General features: G+C 42.3%; 1 protein-coding gene across 1 annotated transcript in view; it reads left to right on the top strand.

Annotated features, from left to right (window-relative positions):
• The window catches only part of si:ch211-137a8.2 (uncharacterized), a 36,281-nt gene extending 25,748 nt beyond the window's left edge, over positions 1 to 10,533 (top strand). Inside the window, exons 7-13 of the mRNA XM_004565036.6 lie at positions 83 to 212; positions 315 to 458; positions 565 to 647; positions 3,338 to 3,565; positions 5,965 to 6,117; positions 6,269 to 6,324; positions 8,741 to 10,533. Of these exons, the coding sequence (XP_004565093.1) occupies positions 83 to 212; positions 315 to 458; positions 565 to 647; positions 3,338 to 3,565; positions 5,965 to 6,117; positions 6,269 to 6,324; positions 8,741 to 8,945 (999 nt within the window). The 3' untranslated portion in view covers positions 8,946 to 10,533. The remainder of the gene's footprint in view (positions 1 to 82; positions 213 to 314; positions 459 to 564; positions 648 to 3,337; positions 3,566 to 5,964; positions 6,118 to 6,268; positions 6,325 to 8,740) is intronic.
• The last annotated feature ends 10,429 nt before the right edge of the window (positions 10,534 to 20,962 follow it).

Here is a 20,962-nt window from a genome sequence, read left to right as displayed (position 1 = left end):
GTCAAGCTTCAAAAACATGCACATCAACCAAACCCCAGCACTCATAAATATCCTCTTCCTCCTCCCCATCCTCTTCCTCCAGGTGTTTGAGGATGACTGCATCCTGTCCCAGGCTACAGACTCTGGTTGTCCTTCGGAGAGTCTTTTAGAAGATGAGGGAACAGCTGAAAAGCAAAATGTGGACCTCCCCGCATCGTCAAACCATCCTAAAGGTAAACCAACATCTCTGACCTGAAGGAGTCGATTTGATCAGTTACTCACAAAAGGATTAAGATCAAAACGAACCATAAACCTCTCATCTGCCTCCTCCTCAGACCCTCCCTCACCCATTCACCATCCTCCTCCTCCATCCTCTCCTACCCATGAGCACCTGGGGCTGGAGTGGGACCCGTCAGTTGACATTGGACGCTCTGTCTCCCGTGACGACGCCGACTCATCGTATTTCAGTGCCAGCACAGGTAAGAAGATGCCTCACCTTACACGGGAATACCGCCTTAAGAAATCTAAGGTGGCACCGTGAGAATGCAGATTTGTTCTCTCAACAGGATTTTTTTTCTTCTGCAGGTTTGAAGAGGTGGAGCTACCTGAGTTCCTTTGACTCTCGGTCTGACATCAGCGCCGACATCGGGAACCAGGAGGGAGACTTGGTGAGTTAAAGTCTAACATTGAGCCATTTCCACAGGTTAGTAGAAAGAAATCTTGATTGTGATCTGCAGTGAACCCCGCAGACTTCCTGCTGCACAAACTCTTGGAAATATTCCACTTCTGCCGCCCATTTGTCATTTATGTCCTTTAATTTACTTTGTTACTCCGTGCTTCTCTTTCAAAGGATGGGAATCGCCCGACTGCGGTGACTTCACTGTAATTTGTTATTGATCAAACTGTTACAGAGTCAATAGTTCATCTATATTTTGGTGATGGAGGATACTGTGATACATTTATTCTATTCCCTCAAACAAACCGTAAACTCCAGTTTTCTGATTTGACACGCACAAAGTGGCACAAAAGTGGAAGCAGCTCGTCCGTTACCGGCCTCTAAGGACGGACAGGACTGGATTCTGAAGTAAAAATCTGGTTCCAGTTTCCGAGCCCTGGACTGCAGTGATGAGTAGTTTTCTTGTTTGAAATCATCATTTGTCGTTTTTGTCACCAGTTAACGAGTTTTAAATCGCAGAGATTGTTTCACTCTAAAAAAACGTTTGCTGTTACGATACCACCAAGATTCTCACAATGAGTGGTCCTGGAATTGAACCCTGGGGAACACCTTTAGTTCCATTATGGTAGAAGTGATTCCTTCTGCCTGCGCACACTCACATCTGTATGACAGGTGATTGTCAAACCATCCAGCAGTGTTTGATTTGTTCTCTGGTTTAACGCCTTAGCTCGATCGATATGAACCACATTGTTTTTTGTGTTTGTTTTTTGAATGGATAAAGTCATTTATTTCTCTTGAGGTTCTGAAAAAATACATAATTTGGTTATTTTAGTCAATGAAATGGCTACAAAACCTCCCATCTCTACCTCCATCACAGCATCCACCAAACTGTAGTCTGGAGCACACCGTGATGATATAAACCAGCAAAACACTGATGTTGGAAAACCTTTTCTTGCAAAAACCTCTGGATGAAATTAAAGCCAGTCTTTGTGGCGTTTGGCCTCCTAATTGTGTTGTTTGCTCTCTCCTCTTGGTTGTTCTGCTCTGACCCAGATGCTGCATGGCCCAGAGGCCTGTCTGCCTGCCTCTGTCTCTCTCACACAGTCATTGATGTTCAGATACAGCGGCTCTCTAAAAACGTTCCCCATCAGCGGCTGTCGGCTGTATGAGCTGGTTACAGCAGTTCACCTCCTCTTCTGCTGATTTATTGATGATGCCTGCAGAACGTGGCACCTCTGCATGTTGTCGGGTTTCCTTTTTTAGCTTTATTGTGGCGAGACGCTGCAGTGTGCTGAAAAAGCTGCTGTATGAGACAGGCAGAGGAGGGGAAAAGGGGAAAAAAAGGTGGGAAACAAAGGCGAGGACAGACGTTGTCAGAGTCTGAGGTAATTTGAATGTCCTCCTCTGGCAGCCTGTAGCTTCCTCGTTTTTGTGTATTTCTGTCTCTTTCAGACAAACGCACTGTGTCGCACTGTCGGTGAAACCCAAAGCCCAACAGGAAAGAAACAAACGAGAGGCGCATGTAAAACTGAATTAGCATCTGATTACAGCTGCAGGATCACAACAAAGACATCAAAGTTTGTGTCATCTCACTCTGCTTTCTTATAAGCCCAGCCTCATTATTTACTGGGCTGGCGAAGACGTGATGTCAGCGTGCCATCCCCACGGGCTCGGCTCGGCACCGCCTGCCCCGAGGACTCGTGTGGTCGTACTTCATTAAATCTGCGACTGTGTGACCTCGTCTCTGGGTGCTCGCACGCCGCATGAATTCTGAGTGCTACTCAAAAGACGTGCCTGCAGAGTTTTGTGATCATGTCCACTACAGTCACCACCGCTGGCTCCCTGTAAAAAGATTTGTTTTTTCCATTTCTTGTGATTTCATGACTGAAAATGTTCCTGGTCATCTTTTTATACAGTTAACTCATTAAAGGTACATTTTGTGAGAGCCCTCTGCAAAGTGTAATGACGACCTGCACCACAAGGTGGCGTCGTCTTAATGAACATCATGTTTACAGCACAGATAATCTTTGCATCATTTCCCACAATGTTTTAAAAAAAAAATTAAGAAAAGAAATAAATGCACACAAGCTGCTATAAGATTAAAATAAAAAATATCGATATAAACTAAACCTTACAGTTCATGAGGTGACTACTCAAAAATAACTGATAACTTAATCACTTGTTACTAAACTACTTTTGGCAAAATTAAGTTACTTAATTCTTGTCAGAATAAAATAATTACACGACTCGTTACAGTACTTAAAGATCTAAAAACACATTTTCACATAATTACCAGTTAATATAAACCTGTAGGCTCTCACACACCAGCATAGACCCTGTCTGCATGAGGACACACAGGATCTTTCATTTAGCTTTTATGTACAAGCACAAAGCAGAGTTAGTGGTGAGCGGCCTGGATGCACTTTTCCCTTTTTGTGGAACAAAATTAACCTTCTGCTTTTCTTTATTTCATGCTGTCTTCCTGTTTGTTTGCTTCTTCTAACCAAACTCTTGCTAAGCTGCTCCAGCAGATAATAAAACACGGAGGTGGGAATGAGCAGAATAACTGGAAGTTTTGCAAACCTGGATGGATAATGGAGTTCTGAGTTTGACTTGGAAAATAAAAAAGTTAAATCATCTCAGTGAGGTTTTAAACTTTTCTATAATGAACTCTGTCTGCAGGAATGGCTTGATCACACTCAGCTGGGCTTCTCGCCTGTCGCAGACCAAAAGGCAGAAGCTCTGGGCTGCAGGGACCAGTGGAAGACCTCGACTCCCGACCGACAGGACGGCGAACCGGTTGACTTTGATGGAGGCCGCGTGCAGGCGTGGCTGAGAGTCCAGAGCGCCGCTTTGCCAGAGAGGAGCACGTGCTGTTCGAAAGAAGTGCAGACTGATGGGAGGCTGAAGGTACTGTCTTAAAAAATGTTCAAGATCCATGGTTATACTTCCTCTGTGGTCCAAATATAACCATGAAAAACAACCGAACAGCGCGCTCGATCACTGAAGTTATCTTTATAGTTCTTTACAAATAACATTCTCCGAGATGCTTAAACAGTTGGTGCTGCTGCGCTTCTCACAAATCTTAAGTCATTAGAAGTTCATGAGCGGAGCTGTGCATTCAGAACGGTTTGATTTTCCATTTAAACACTTCCAAAACGAAGCCGGTGCCCTCGAGGTCGGCCCTTCATTTGAGAGCGTCTGTTTGTGGGAGAGTGAAGCAGAATGTCAGCAGACTCAGGTCAGGAGGTTTTACACGCAGATGATATTCATGTGCTGAATGTTAATGCTCAACTCCAGGAAAACGGGTTCAGTTAAAAAAAAAAAAAAAAGTGAGGACAGTCGGTTTCTCAAACATCACCACAAGGTGGCAGCAGTTTACCACAAAGTTTGGCCTAATTTAATGTTTGTACTGTTTTCTATTTAAAAACGACGACTTCACAGATTGAGCTCCTGAAGCTACCAAAATAAATCAGCAAAGTGTGGCGTTAACATGAATTCTGTACAAATTTGGAGCTAGCAGTGGCCTGAAAAGAGGTCTTGTGCTGGAGGGTAAATCGAACGCCGCCTTGTGGTTAAAAGCGGAATTACACACTAGTACAGCTCAGGTCTAGTTCAACTTTAGTTGATATCTACGCAGATATCACACGGACATCTGTAATATCTTTTTTGATTGAGTTAGAAAGTTTTTAAGTTCTTTTTAAGCAAGTTTGTAGAAATCGAAGCTGTGAGCGACATGTCAGACGCGCAGCTTTAAACCGTTTGCGCTCTCCTCGCTGACTGCCAAAAGTGAGCGTGAGCAGATTTGATAATTGTAAGCAAGAGAAGCTCTGTTGATCTCTCAGATTTAGTTACACAATTTCTTTTGCACGGCTCCAAACAGCTGCTGCATTAATGAGTCTGTCCTCAATCACACACACAAATCCAATTCGGCTCTTACAAATCTGTCCTGCGTGCTCACAGATGTCGAGTTGCGGCCCGACTTTGGAGAGCACAGATTTGTTTAGCGCTCACTCACGTCCTTATTGTTTACCTTGGTTTGTCCTGAGATGGTAGTCGGGTCCCCGAAGTGTGGGTGAAGAGGCAGAAGTGTCCCCAGAAGCTCATTAATACAGGTTTAGGCTTTACACTGACGCAGCCGCACAGTCTATATGTTCCAGTTTAAAGTTGCAGCTCGCACAACAGATCCCATCAGCCTTTATTTTCCTCCCAGATTCATCCTCCTGAATAACTGTCCTCTCCCTCCTCTCCAGGCCTCATGTTTCTCTCTCCATTTAGACTTCATTGGCCTCAGCCTTCATTTTCTCTCCCTCGCTCTCATTACTGGGGAATAGCATCTATTTATCCTCCTCTTCCTCCGTCCCGTCTGCTGCTCCTCGGGCCGCCGAATGAATCCATAAAGTCTTGATTTATGCATCGTCTGACTGCACTTTAACTGTCACCATAAAAACAGAGAAGCACGCCGACTTCCTCCTTTTCTTCTTCCTTCTTTAGTTTCTCCTTGCCCTCGTCTTCCTCCGTCTGACTTAGAGCCAGTCCACATAACTGTCCGTGTGCAGGAAATCTATAAAGATGGGGAAGAGAGGGAAGAAAGTTTGTGGATTCGTTTTTAGGGGTCAATTCATATGACAAAGTGTTATTGTATCAGATTTCTTTATGTACTTGAATTTGAATTATGCAAATTTGATTGAGCGCGTGTTTGTGTGAAATAGCACTGGGACTTTCTAATGGAGGTTCATTACAGAAAAAACTATCGAGTGAGTGCAAAACAAATTGGAGGAGAAATTAGCTGCAAGTCCAGATCGAGAGCAGCGAAGGAGAAAGTCACAAAGTTTGTCGATGTTTTGCAGCAGCTGCAAACTTGTGATGAAAACAGAAGTGTGTGGCGTTTGTTCATGCGACAGGATATAAACTGTATATAAAAGATGGACACCGTCGTGATGAAAAATGAGTCATAAAACAAAATCTATCCCCGTACAGCTGTTATGAAGGAGGACATTGGCCATAGAGACCAAACAGGTGTTTGTAACCACGTTAACTTGGGCGTCTGTGGGCTGATTCACTGCTGGTGCTTCTAGTGGACATTTGAGGAGCTGCATGTTTTTGGGACTTCCACATTTGCTTAATGCTTCAATCCCGATGTTGCTGCTCTCCGATCTGACGGATAACAATACAAATATAATCTCAAAGCTCAGAAACACAGCGTCCGTGTCTGAGTTGTCGTCCATCTTTAAACATTCACCGTGATTTGAGGAAGGATGAAGTAAACTCTAACATTTACGATTGTTTACCAAAATCCCCACGTTCAGATGTCGCAGGGTTGCATGGATGAAAACCACGCTGATGCATCCAGCAGCAGCCATGGCTGCCACGATGACACACGGCGGCTTTCACCATCAGATCACCTGAATTTAAAGGCCAGCTCTGATAGGATGAGGAACCACTATCAGTCACAAGCACCGGTGAGCTGATGGGTTTTCAATAACAACTCTTTGTTTTTGTTACTTCAAGGAGAAAATAAGCATCTGGACGTGTTGGTAGATAGTTTTAAATCTATAAAGTTATAAGCTGTTGACACTGGTGTGGATTATTGGAGGCTCTCTGTTCTTTTAGGAGGAAGAGGAGCTGTACTGCTGTGAGGAACCAGAGCGTCTCATCTCTGAACAAAGGTGAGGAAACGCAGAAATCCCTCAGAGGAACTCATGTCCTGTTCTAACATTCTAACAGTTTGTTCAGGTCAGCAAATGCAAAAGTAATTATGAGTTCAGATTGCTGTAAATACTATATCAGTGTTTTTTCTACTGTCGGATCTGTATGATGTCACGTGGAGCAGATATGCCTGATATGATGCTTAAGTCTCAGCCCAAGCTTAACTGATTCATTTTTCAAGTATTAAAATATTCAATATGTGGGACACTGTGTCCCAAAGCCTGTGTTTTTAAAGAAACACCTGAAAACATGCAAAAGTAGGATGATGACTGTATTGTTTTTAAAGGCTTGGAGCCATAAAAGGGTTAAATATCACTCAATACTTAACTGGGAATAGAAACAAAGTTGGTAAGCTGGTCACATAAATATCTGACCTCTAGATTTAGGATATGATTAGACAGTTGAATACAGTGTTGGTCAAGTTACTTGAAAAAAGTAATCAGTAACTAATTACCGATTACTTCCCCCAAAAATTAATGATTACTTTACTGATTACTTATTTTCAAAAGTAATTAATTACTTAGTTACTTAGTTACTTTTTAAAAACATGATTTACAACCTGAAGAGGTGATAAAGTGATAGATCTTTCAGCCCAATTCTACTTTTTCTGCATAATCCATCATACAAAATGTAATCAAATGGAAAAGTCTCTTTTTAAAACTTGTTTTATCAGTTTTAATCTTTTAACTTTATGCATCAAGCAAAAATGTAATTATCTGCAACATTCTCTGACTGAAAGAAAGTTGTTTAATATTTAAACTTCTTTTCTGCACATTCCAGCTCATAAAATAAAATATTTTTTGTGTTTACACTCAGTCTTTCAAATAGATGCAAGTAAAACACAGCAGAAAATAAATAAAAATCAAAGACTCAGCGGTCCTGTCGCTCTATTTTCACCTGTTGAGCAGGAGTGAGGCAGGCGGAGGTTTACCCTGGTGCAGGTGTGCCGCAGTGAGAGTTTCTCTGTGAATTTCCCATTACGTAGCAGCGCACTCGGTGCTTGTTTAGGGTTTTTTTTTTTTTTTTTTTTTTTTTCCCTGTAAAAATAAGTTTTCTTCCCACGCACAATGGACGCTAATGTTTTTGTCACTTTTTATGGAATCGGTGTGCGTCGTGTGTCCCATCAGCACGGCCTTTGTCTGTGAACTTAAGTCCCTGAAATGCTGAGACCAGATGAGGTTTGTGGTGTCGCCTCAGTGTGAGGAGGTTTCTCCGGCTGCTCGCGTTTCTTCTCGAACCACAAAGACGCGCATCTCAGGCTGGTGACTGAGAGGAGATGAAGCGCTCGAACTGCCTTGATTGATGTGACTGTGTGGCTGTAAAGCTCTGAGAGGTCAGGAAGAGAAGAAAACTGTTACATAAACAGTCAGTTTCCATTTGCACAGCTTTGAGAGTACTCTCCTTTCTACTCAAACTTCAGATGCCCAAAGCAAATTTCTTAAAATGCTTTAATTATTCAACTTTTCATGTTTTAATTATTGATTTAGTGCCTCAATTATATTTTCTGCAGGTTTTATTTAAATGGAGTATTCCCAGGGCAGTTTCTGATGACTTTAACTTTTTACATCTGGTGACTGTGGAGACTGTGAGCACAGTGAAGTCCCATCAGACGATGGGATACTGTTCTCACTGAGGGATGGAGGTGATCGGCAACAACGCTCAGGCAGGCTACGGAGTTTAGACAAGAGGCCCAAAGTGTGCCAAGAAAACCTCCCCCACACCACCAGCAGCCTGAACTGGTGCATGCATCCATCCTGTCAGCATCACCATCTAAATGTCGCAGCAGAAATTGAGACACATCGGGAAACTTTTTTCCATCTGTTATTGTCCAGTTTTGGTGGGTCTGTGAGCTGTAGCCTCAGCTTTCTGTTCTTAGCTGACAGCAGTGGTACCCGGTGGTCTTCTGCTGCTGTGGCTCGTCTGCTTTAAGGTTTGAGATGCAGAGATGCTCTTCTACATAGTTTGGTTGTAATGAGTGAGTATTTGAGTTGGTGTTGCTTCAGCTTAAAGCAGTCTGACACTTTCTCCCGGAGAATTTTTTCTGACCATTATCTGTAAACCTGAGTGTGTAAAATCATCTTTCTTCCTCATTCTGATGCAGAGTTTGAACTTCAGCAGGCTGTCTTAACCGCAGGGCTAAATGTGCAGAATTGCTGCCATGTTATTGGTACCTAATAAAGTGGCCAATGAATCTACATCTTGCTTCCTAATGTTATTGTTGGCAAAATCAGATTACATCAAACATGGCAAACCGCAGCCCTGACTCAATTTATCTGACATCAGCAGGTCTCCTTAAAACCTAATGGTTTGCACTGAGCTCCTTTAAACTCCCCGGGCAGGTAAACCAAACACTAACGCCTCCACCTTCCCCTGCAGTGTTCCCTGTGTGACCTCCAGCAGCAGCAGCAGGGCTGCTTCCTCGCTCTCCCCCACCCTCCTCTGCCTCCTCCTGGCTGCAGCACTGGTTCTGCTGGCCTGTCTGGCCTGGGTCTTCGCGGAGCAGCCATGTCACCGCAGCAACACGATGGCCCGTACCTGCCACCTGACACTGAGATACGTCAACGGACCCCCGCCTACCTGAGTGCCAGTGGAAACGCTTTCTTGTGGCTCTTCAGGACAGAGGTTTGCAGCTCGCTGTGAGCAGTTCAAACAGCAATAACTTGAAACAAGACCACAAAAACAATCAGGTCTTCTGCTAGAAGATGGAAGAAAGTCTGTATACAATGATACACAGGATGCACCTAATGTTGGAGATCTTCTCACTCTGAAGTCTGACTTGCAGGGACCTCACATTCTGTAAAAACTGTAAAAATGATATGGGAGAGGTTTATATATCCACGGTGATGTCCTCAAACTGTGCTAATGTTAAAATGCAGCTTACAAACTGACCTCCCCCCTCACTACATGACTTTATATAATTTTGCCATTTATATCAAATATTTGTAGTATTTTGTACTTCATAGTCCACGTCTGCCTGTGACGGTACTTTCCTAATTCACTTTGTACAGTGTTGCATGTTTTACAGGAAAATGCTTCACTTTGAGTGAACATCAGCGTTTGTGTCCAAGCTCATGACCGAGAGTGACGTTGACATTTTTGTAAACCACTTCAGTCTTTAAAGACTTTAAACGGGGCCGGGTTCTATTTTTTGTGTGTAATAAGACTTTAAACCAGAAGGTGGCGCACTGAGGTAAAGACGTCCCAAAAATAGTCGAGCTAATCCGACTTATTCTGGATTCGTTAGAGTTCATCCTTCAGAATAGTTAAAAGAAAATACGATTGAAAAGATGACAGTTTGACGGCAACAATGAAACCTTCTGCTCAACGTGCTGCCACCTTGTGGTGGAATATTTTCATTACAATTTAGAAAAAGTACGTTTTATTATTTCTAAGGTTTCAGACTTCTGTGAGAATCAAACTGTAGAGCCCATCTTTGGCCCTGTTGGTACCTGACATCCAGCATCTCTGTTGATTTCCAAGTTCAGAGCTGTTCTCACGCACTAAAACCTGGTTACTCAGACCATTTTTTAAGGTGGTCTGGGCGACACTGAAGGACCACCTACACAGCTCACAGCTCTGCTAGTCTACCGAGCTATGGGGGGCCGGGTTGCCAACCAGGACCCGTGCAGGACTCTGGCATCTGGTCTTTGCAAACATAAAGAAAATGTAGGGAGAGACATCCTGGAAGAACTGGTCCCCTCATGTTCTTGGAGCTGTGGATGCACATTAATGAGAGGTGTAAACAGGGCCTGTGGAAGTCAACATGGCGTCTTTTTAAACAGAGACGAGCTTTGACTGACCGGCAGTCATGTTCTGCAGAGGTATGTGAAGCACTCACACATGTTTTCAGTATGAAGAGCTGTTTGATGCCATGTGTGAGTCTGAGTTCAGCACAGCTTCCTAAATGTTTGAGGGAAAAGTCATTTTCTGTTGCTGTCATGAGCTACATAATTATGAGATCATGTGTTTTTAAAGTGTGTTGGCAAAATAACTGTAAAACTGACGTTTGTATTGGTCGCCTGCCACCTCATACATTTCACTTTTTTTTTTATACAAGAATAATTCTTGATGTGGTGTTGAATATTTGAAAAAAGCCTTTTTGTCCAATGAAATGTCATTTTTTTATATATATAAATGTGTTAACATTAATAAAATAATTAAATGAAAAAGTGGTATTTTCTGATCTTTGACCAGAAAATGATCAGGAATTACTGAGGTCATTGATCAAAGTCCACGTTACTGTCTGCAGTTTAGCTTTGACTGAATCTAAAGAGCCAAACGGGCTTTCCTGAATTTCCTTCCCCCTTTGAGAAGCTTCAGTGGAATTACAATTAATCTTAAATATTCACTGAGGTGGTGTTTGAAATGGTATTTGCTAATTCTCAGAATGGGGGGGAGGACTGTAATGTGGGAGTTTAGGATTTTAAAGTGATGAAGAAAATGTCTCTTTTGGTCACTTTAGTTGGCAGTTAAACGTCTATTTGTCCGTCTGAGCTGTGAGAAAATCACTAGAAGCAGAGATGCCCACACTTCCCTCTTAACAGCCACCTTCTTGAGTTCTTCTGAAGGCGATACTGAGGTGTTTCCACGACAGACCTCGGTCTTTCCTCTGGCTTTCCTGCAGTCTCCATCCAAAGAACATCCCAATCATCATGAGCGGCGGATCCCCTCTGAGCTCCTGAATGAATAAGCTCTTCATCTTATTGAACTCAGACACCCTTTGACGGACTCTGATTGTATCTTTGAGCTTATTCTTTCAGTCCCTGTCTTCAGCTCATTGCCACAGGTGAGACTAGAAAGGAATCAACCAGCAAACTGGGTTTGGAGAAACGAAAAGTTTATTTTATAATCTGTTTTCTTGGATTCAGACAACATCCATGCTGCAGACCTGAAATGTGCTGGTTTTAAAGGGTTGACTGTAAAGAAAAACCTCACACCCACAGTGCACAGTCCATTTTCCAGCCAATAATCAGGGACTTGGAGGAGCCAGTTTTCCTCCTTGCGGTGTCAGCTACAAACCAGCTCAGCAGGACCTGGATGTCCAGAAGGACCAGAAGACTCCAGGAAGCTTTAACAATCCCAGCTGAACAGCCAGTTTGGTGCAAACCACACTGGAAGGTCAAGTTTGACTGCAGCTTGTCTGCAGGTTGAATTTCTGTGAGATGTTCGAGGCATCATCTAATCTAGAGCTGTGTGTGCGTGAGAGATTTTGCGTTGCCCAGATTTGCATGCTGGCTCTCATGCCGCACTCACGTGTCTGCAGAATGCCGAGTCACAGCGATCAGTGACACTGCTAATACACTTAAAAGGGATCAATGCTGCAGGGCGAGGTGTGTGCATGGAGCTCTGTACATGACATTCGGCACCACTGGATGTCGCACGAGAACACAGGTGTGACAGCCACACCTCCTCCCCTCCTTTTCCTTCATGTTCTCAGGTGTAGTAAAGCACAGACGAGATAAAGGAAGTTACCTGTGTGTGCTGAGAGACCAGGCAAGCAAGCAAGAGGATGTTGCGGTCGCCTCTCCTGTCAGATACAGAGCTCTACTAATATAAACTAAAGTGGCTGTATGGTGAAGTGCTCAGCTTGACTAGGATCAGTTTCTAAACCAAACAATAATCATTCCTCAACCTAAAGCTCAAACACAACCCAGTCAGGGGCACTGCGCAGTGGGCCATAACTTTGAAGGAGTCTACAGGAAATTAACAAAGTAAAAGCTGTCTTTAACATCATTAATCTGTGCCAGTCCAGACCTCAGTGACCTCTAGCTGTTGTTGTGATGAGAAGCCAGACTGCCCACGGATTTCCTAGTCCTCGATGTCTGATGTGTGTACACCAGGGGTGCCCAAGACATCGATCAAGATCTACCCAGCGATCGCAAAGGTAGCGTGGGTAGATCGCATGGCATTTAATAAAAAATTGACATCAGCCAAGTAAGAAGCCAAAAACCTCCCATCTCCATACAGAATGGGAGGATTTCCCCCCCCCCCCCCCCCCCCCCGTAATGTCACATTCAAAGTGTGTTTGCCCTCATCTGCCAGTCTACCACTGCTATTCCAAAGAAGCGACGTGTGGAGCGGCAATTTTGGACTGCTCACTGAAATTTCACCAGTAGATTCTACTGTATCAAATTCTACCGTTCCACCATGATGGTGATCATTTGGAAGTGGGCCTGACAGCAGCTGCTATCTGGACTATCCCACAAGGTTGAAACGCTACATCCAGATGAGCAGAATCAACCTTTTGGGATTTACTTACCTGGATGATTGCGCGTGCATCGAGATATCTGGACTATGCATCCCTGGCTGAGTCCATTCAGTCCAAGTCATCAGAGTAAGGTAATAACCGAAAATGTATTATGCAATGATTCATACAGTTATGCAAGGTACATCAACATGTATTGTACAAATAAAGAATACTCGATGTTTTATAAATGTTTTACATTTTTATAGCAGGTAGATCATTTTCAGTTTCATTTTTATAACTAGCTCGCATGCTGAAAAAGTGTTCGATGCTTAATAACAGGCAGGTCAGACAAATATCACAGTAACGTGAATTCTGTACAAACAGTGAGCAAAGATTAGTTCGAGAGGGCAGGTTGAACGCTACGCTGACTCACTGTAGCATCATGGGGCGATCATGGCTCAAGAGTTGGGCGTTCGTCTTGTAATCGGAAGGTTGCCGGTTCGAGCCCCGGCTCCAATCTCGGTCGTTGTGTCCTGGGGCAAGACAGAGGGCCCAGTGTCCGGCAGCCTCGCCTCTGTCAGTGCGCCCCAGGGTGGCTGTGGCTACAATGTAGCTGCCATCAGCAGTGTGACACTGGGTGGATGACTGGATGTGTAAAGCGCTTTGGGGTCCTTAGGACCAAGTAAAGCACTATACAAATACAGGCCATTTACCATCTTGTGGTTAGAAGTAGTATTACTCACAGAGAACCTTATTTGATCTTTAATTGATATCACTCTGTGAGGGGCTGATTACTGATATAGCTTCAATTAAGGCATCCTTAAATTACGTTTTTAAACCAGGAACTATTTGAACACTGTTATGTTCGGGTGTTCAGCTACATTTTTGTCACACTCTGCCTGTTTTTGCCTGCACGAGTGTTTCTTCCTCCAGAGACGGATTTTCATCTGTGTGTGTCTGTGTGTGTGTGGTTTCTTATGAATGACTCCACTGATAATATACTTTTGTGTGTGTGCGTGCGTGCGTGCGCTTTGCTGGTGATCCAGTTAATGAAAGTGCTCCATCTGTTCGGAGCACCGGCAGGCCTGCAGCTGAGACAATGATGATTATGATATCCGCTCATTAAGAGGAGGGAAAAAGAGAAGAGAATTTTAAACTTCATTCACTGAAACCACAAGACGACCAAAACAACCACTGCACTGTAGTTAAGTTTCAAATTGAAGCCAAAAGCGCGGGGGACTGAATTTTTTCTTCACACTAAGAACAAAATATTCCTGGAAGATCTGTTGAGGTTTTACACACTCGCACAAATCTCATTTCTTTAGCTTCTTTGCGAGTAGCAGCAGCCTTTTTTTTTTTTTTTTTTTTTTTTTTTTTTGAAACATCAATAAGCTGGATTCCCATTTCAAATCTGCACATTGTCTGATAGAGATAGTGTGTTTGGATGGACAAAGCCTGTTTTTCAGCCTCTGCGCGTGGAAACGGGACAGAGGTTCAGGGAGGAGGAAAGCGTACGAGGGCGGCGAGCAAATGAATGGACACGATTGTTTCCAACAGCTGAGAAATCGGCACAAATTCAGTTAGAGGGCAAATAATTTCACATTAGCAGAGGAATTCAACAGTGGACTTTTAACCCGGCAGTTGTGGCACACAAAGAGATGGAAAGAAGATAAAAGAATAGAATATAATAGCCCTTTATTGCCACTGTACATGTACAACAAAATTACGGGTGCTCCACACCAACAGCGCAGGAATCAAATATAAATAGGAGGAACACAAAATCTACAACGAAGATGGATACATGCAAAACGAGAAAGGCACACATTGAAGAGCAAAGTGTTTGGAAGCAGTGCGAAGGACTTGGTCTGAGTATAGAGTCTGTGTGTGAGTGGCCCGAGTGATGAGGGTTACTCAGACCATGGCTCGGACTGGTGAGGTGAGTGGGGAGGATAGTGTTACATACACGCTTGTGTAAAATGGAGATCACAACTGGAAGCTTCACAATAATTCTGCAAAACATTTGTTGCAGACTGAAGAGTTCCAAAGATGATGTGAGTGAAACTTTCACCACAAACATAAAAGTGTTGATGATGTTGGAGTTGTGCAGGTTTGCAGTTCTTAAACTAAAGCTCACTGTGACTGATTCTGCCCCCCAAATATGTCACTGTGGAAAGGGAGTTCTTTTATATTTAAGTCTGTTTCCCCTTCCAAAGAGCATTAAATGGCAGTGGGTTAATTCTCGGAAGCAGTCCTACTCAAAAACAACTGAAATCCAATCCGAGTTCAGGAAAAGGTTCTTCCGGTTTTATGGACTACCAAAGTTCTTGGAAACCCCTGAGATGCCGCTGTAATTAAGTGATATCTTTCACTGGGCTGTCCTCATTTTTACTGCAGAACACACAAATATGTAAGATGAGAGTTTTGTAATCCGTCTTGAGGACATGACAAACCAAAGACCACATTATGGCTCACGCTGAAAATAAAAAAATAAAAAACAGGATGGTAACTAAGAGGAAGACAAAAAATTAAAATCAGTGATCAAGGTTTTTTATTTATTTTATTTTATTTTATTTTATTACTGTGATTTTAACCACAGACCAACTTGTTTATGAACCAAGCTGGTGTATCAACAGCAGTATGATAGAGTCAGTCTGCTATCAGATTGCGACTGAATGGGGTCAAGTTGGTCATCTGTTGGTGACGATCCGGTCTTTCAGTGATGATGTATGAATCCTGCTTCTGGGTCCAAACTGCGTTTATTAAGGCTGTTGTGTTTTTAACATGTTTTAATGCTTTGTATCTTGTTCTATTTAATCTGAACAAGCCCCTAAAAACAGTCAGTGATCACTGTTGGCCTCTCTGTTCATTTTAAAGCTCAGTTTTTAAACCTTACGATGTAACTACAGCCCAGCCCATGCAGCAGTATATGAATGACTAACCTCATATTGTGGATGGATTCTCTCAGTTGTTCTCCTGGCTGAAGTTTGGTCTGTTTACAGCATCCTGCCATGCCATTACATTTGTCTCTAACCATCAGGAACCCTCACGTTAACTTTTATCGAGTGGAAAAAAAGTTAGCGTTCATCCTCCAGCGTCACTGTGTTTATGCTATGCTAACATAGCTGTGTAGCTAGCGATCAATCACGTAGCACATCATTATATACCAGCTACACCAACTTCAGTAACCGTACAACGTCACTGCTGTTTAGTTTTCTGTCTCTATGTTGGAAGTGATAGCAGAGCTGTACGTTTTTATTTGTCAGTAATCTCTCAGTCAGAACATGCTATATCATGTTTAGATGGAAGCTAGCGAGCTAACTCCCTGCTAACTTCCAACTCAGTTAAACTTCATGAATCCTGTTTTCTTGGATTTTCATGGAATCATCAAAATCCCAAACCTGTTGGCATCTACATACACAGCCTATGACAGTTTTTATTTTATTATATGTATAAGAATGTAACCAGAATGCAAACAGCTGGAAAGCAGCTGTCCGCTGTTTGAGAGTTGCGTTGCAGATGAGTTGCTCTCGTCAGTTCAGACCGGCTCAGACTGATTGCAACATTTTTAATTTGTAATAATAAATTAGGCAGTCATTGGCAAACTTCACCACTCTTCCTGAAAGTTACTGCAGTCAGTGAAATATGCACATATTACATAGTTCTTTATCTGCAAAGTGCATTTCATGGTCACTGGAACCAGAATATCTCCTGCTTTGTGCTACACCTGAGAAATATCCTCACTTTATCCAGAGTTCATGTGTAAAATCACCCTAATTTTCAACAAATACAACTGAGATGCCTTTATTAAGACTTAGAAATGTGCAGGCATTCATCTAAACTAGAAATAAACAGCAGTGTGCAAAAGTCTTTCTATACTTGCCAATTTCAATAATTCCTGCACATATTTTACAGTTTCTTAGCAAAATATAAAGAATTGAAGGGTGGCCCAAGACTTTTGCACAACATTGTAAACTGCACTAAAGTTAACTCAGCCGAACTGCAGAAACAAACCACGAAAAGGGAAAAGTCTGCGATGGATTCCAGTCGCATTGCAGCTGCGTTCAGGAATGTGAGATATTTCAGAGCATGTTTAGGAAGAGCACACAGGCCATGTTGTTGCATCCACAAACCCTCCTTCAGCCTCCAGGCTATAGATAACTCTGTTCGCAGCTGCTTCCTCGCACTGAGGCCACAGTTTAGCATTTTACCATGCTAACGTTTCTCATTAAAGAATTTTAAACGCCATTCCTTCGGAGCACCAACGGAGCAAATGTAAAGGAAAAAAAAAACTAATTCCTGCACTGATTTGATTTAATTTGTGCTGCGTATGCCAGCTGCTAGCTGCTGTGGCTAATCAGATTTAAAACACACTGAGGTTTTAGTGACGTTTAAAGAAAATTGATGTCAGAGAGAAACATTCCTGATCTAATGGAGATGTAATGGAGTTAGTCTATTAAGTGCTTAAAAACACAAAACCAGAAAAATGCAGCTTTCTTTTTAGGGTGTGTGTGTGTGTGTGTGTGTGTGTGTGTGTGTGTGCGCAGATAAGCCAGTGTGGCTCCAGGCTGGACACACACTCTCCCTGATCTCTAAAACTAATGAACCGTCCAAATTACCATCCTGGACAGCCATCTTCTCGAGGTTTCAGCATCCTTAAGACTCTCTTATCACTTCTGTCCCAAACACATTCTCTGCATTTCAGCATCACAAATACATCCACACAGACGCAGTTTGTTTTTAGTGTATGGAACAGCAGTGGCTGACAGCCAATATTATCATGACTGTGAGAAATATAAACTTTTATCATCTTTTAATTTTTCTACATGAAGAAGCGGAAATGTGAGATTCTTCAGTAATCAAGTCGCCTGATCTGAAGTCAACAGAGCAGCTGTAAAGACAAACCCGCAGCAAAGGAGAAGCAGAGTATCTGACAACGGGAGGAGCTGCACCAGAGCCCTGTACAAGAAAAGGATTGATGCAAAGCTACTCTACTGGAGTAGAGTAGCTTTGCATCAAGAGTTAGTGTGGAGCTGGAAGTGAGCAGAAAAAATCTTTTGGTATGAAAATGTGTGAGAAAGAAATTCAATTAAAAAACCCCCCAAAAAAACCATGAAATCAAGTAGGAGGACGTCATCCTGACCTCCAGCTCAGGCTGTTTAAAGCGCTGCTAATGTTGGCGAGATCACGGGTACGGATCGCTAATAGCGCTAACCATCATCACTCTGCTGCGAGCGTTAATGCAGATAAAAGCATCCAAAGGAGGTTAATCGTAGTCCTGAGCCTGTAAACACACCAATTAACACAGCATTACCTGCACCCATCTGTAGGACAGGTGTGTGTGTGTGTGTTAGTACTGCAGCGCAGGATGAAGTCAGGATGTTCCTCCAGCTAACCGCTTTGGATCAGAGCCTGACAGTGACAGAAGTGACTGACTGACCAACTGGCTGCTGTGGGAAAACATCTGGATCTCTGCCAACTCAACACACACACCAGCTGAGGCAGGAAGCTGGTGGTGGGAAGTGTGTGTGTGTGTGTGTGTGTGTGTGTGTGTGTGTGTGTGTGTGGCAGGAAGCTGATGCTTTTTGGAAATTGAAAGTGACACGCTGGATCCGGAGCATGAAAAGGGGAAGACGTTGGGGTGTTTTTGCTACTTAATTATTTAAAATGAGCCTCTGAAGCAGGGGCGGAGCGTGGGGGTGGCTTACGGGGCTTAAGCCCGGGTTGTTTTGTCAGAAGCCCGGGGTATTTTGGAGTGTAATTTTTTCATAGTTAGATGCCTGGCTGACAACTGTATAAAACAAAAAGTACACACAATATTCGAAGCACATAGTGCACACTGTGGGAATTTACGACTGTGCGTGAATCCCCCCCTGATATTGGTATGATCCAAGCTCAGGCATTAAGCGACTGAGCGAGGGGGCGGGGCAGCTGCTGCCTGTGAGTGCGCTGTTGGAGAGACGGAGCCAGCCATACTAAGGAGAGCTTAAGTTTGACCAGGTACCAAAGCAAATCATTCGTACCGTACAAATAATGTAAATATGACGGTGCATCATGAAAGATTGATATGAAACTGATCACTTGACCAATATTACGTTACTTGCTCTTCAAGTGAATCAACAAATGGCAAAATGAAAAGCCGAACAAATGCTATTTTTTTTAGAGAGTCTTAGCTTACGTGTGTTTATTTCATATTTTCAGTTCTTACCCTCCCCGACTAAATCGGTTTCAGTTATGTACTGAAATATAAGAATGGACATTCGAGGGTTCTTTCAAAGAAAAAACTCAGGTAAATGTTATTTTATATATTATGCTTTGTATGTTGTTCAGTATATTTCTATGCAAAACAAGAGGAATTTCAGTACACAGCAGGATATTCACATTTGTAACCAGATATTTACACTTTAGAGATAAAACATAAAACATTTTTACTGTACAACATCAATTTAGAGTAAATTTTTGTTTTAGATAAATATTGAAATATATTTTGAATTAGTTAAATGTCAGAATAAAGAGAGACAGAGCTATTTTTATCACTTTCATTAAATTTAGGAGTACATGTACACTAAATTTATTGTTAATTAATAAGAAAACTCCAGACGATTCCATTCTGAGCTGAAGAAGCTTCTGATTGGTTCGTAGAGTCCATGTGAGTAAACTGGTGGCACACCTGTGGATGCATATAAGGCAAAACACAGAGCCTGTTTCTTTGACATGGGAAAATCAAGAGATGTCAACCAAAACACCAGGAAAAGAACTGTGGAGCTCCATAAATGTGGCTCAAGTTTGAATACAATTTGGTGCCATTTACAAATACAGATAGTTTCTCTCTTTACTCTTAAAGTTAACAAATATGTTTTTATATTTATCAATCTAAAAAAATAAACATTTAGTCTGATTTGATGTTACAATTATAAAAGTGTTTTTATCTGAAGAGTAAATATCTGGTTTCAACTGTATATTTGATGATTGTCAGCACAAAGAGGGAGAGAGAGGAACAGAGATGAACAAGAGCAGGTGAGACACACATGTTAGTCAAATGGTCGTTTACCAAAAGTATCACCGTATCACAGGTCCTCATGTATCTCGTACCTCGTGTTTCTTTTTAGGTTTGTTATTTTTCAAATTCTATATTTATTAAGTTCTGCAGGCTTGTTTGCACAACAAGGCTAAATAATTATATAAACTTTTCTCAATCTAAATATTGGACTTTGATAGAATTAAATAAATAAGTGTAGTGCAGGTCTATGATGATTTTTAGTGCTATCATCTAGTTCTGATTCTGGTTCTGTCTTGGTTAAGTCCTCAGTAGTCCTGATTTTGAACTGTTGTAGTCCTGTTTTAATTCTGGATCAGTTCTGGGTCTGGTTGAATTGGGGTTTAGTCCTCATGTCTTGATACAGCCCTGACCTTGTTCTGCCTCGCTGCTTAATTAAAAAACTAGTTTAAGGTGTCCTGCATATGTGATATATATTTTTCCCTATATGAAGTCATTCTTTTTTGAACAGAGCCTATTAATCTTTTAGTCATTTCTACACCCCCCCCAAAAAAAAAAAAAAAAAAAAAAAATCCCACATGCATACTACTCTTTGGGCTAAGCCCCGGGTGTTTCAAATGTCTGGCTCCGCCTCTGCTCTGAAGCGATCGACACCAGAGCAGACTGACTGGAATATTTAAGAAGTTGATGCTGTAAGCTTCATGTAGCTGTTTAAACACCTTCAATTTCTCAAAAAGTCTTAGAAAAACAATAATTAAACCAGGTTTACACTGAATATTCCCTGTGTCTGTGCTGGAGCTTCATCAGATGGTCCATTAGTACAATTAATACAACTGATCAGAGAAAATCTACCGGTGAAGCTGAGCAGGCAGCTAGCAGCAACCTCCACCTGCAGTCAAAGAGGCCACGGCCCTAATATTTCAAACTTTATCATCCATACAGGTGAGCTACAAAAAAGGTCTCAGTGAGCAGTTTGAAACTGCAAAATGAGCTGAATGAATTAAATTAATCAAACATTTATTTGTAATCAGATTTTTGTAACACTACACATGTGTCTTTATTATTTAAAGCCAAATATTCAGAGGTTTAAACATCACGGTGGGTGGTCTTCAGTCAGCGTCTCAGGGTTAAAGGTCACTGAGGTTAGAGCCTCAGTAGATTAGTATTGACCTGAGTCAGTGCTCCCTCAGGTCCAATCATCTGTCCGCCTGTTAGAGCCCAGCCCCCCAGAGGAGACAAGTGGAGTGCTGCATGCTCACCTGTGCAAGTACTCAGGTTTATTTCAGCAATCATCAGTTATGTTCATTTTTAGTTTTGTGTTCTTTATGTGAGCAGTTAAAATTCTGAGGTCAGAATAAAGACGGTTGAGACAGCTGAGCTGTGGCGAGCTGTGCGGCTCCGTTCAGGCGATCTAAGA

Source organism: Maylandia zebra, linkage group LG14 (genome assembly GCF_041146795.1).
Source record: "Maylandia zebra isolate NMK-2024a linkage group LG14, Mzebra_GT3a, whole genome shotgun sequence".
Classification (NCBI taxonomy): Eukaryota; Metazoa; Chordata; class Actinopteri; order Cichliformes; family Cichlidae; genus Maylandia; species Maylandia zebra.
The sequence above is the reverse complement of the archived record's forward strand: the minus strand, read 5'-3'. Positions and strand labels throughout refer to the sequence as shown.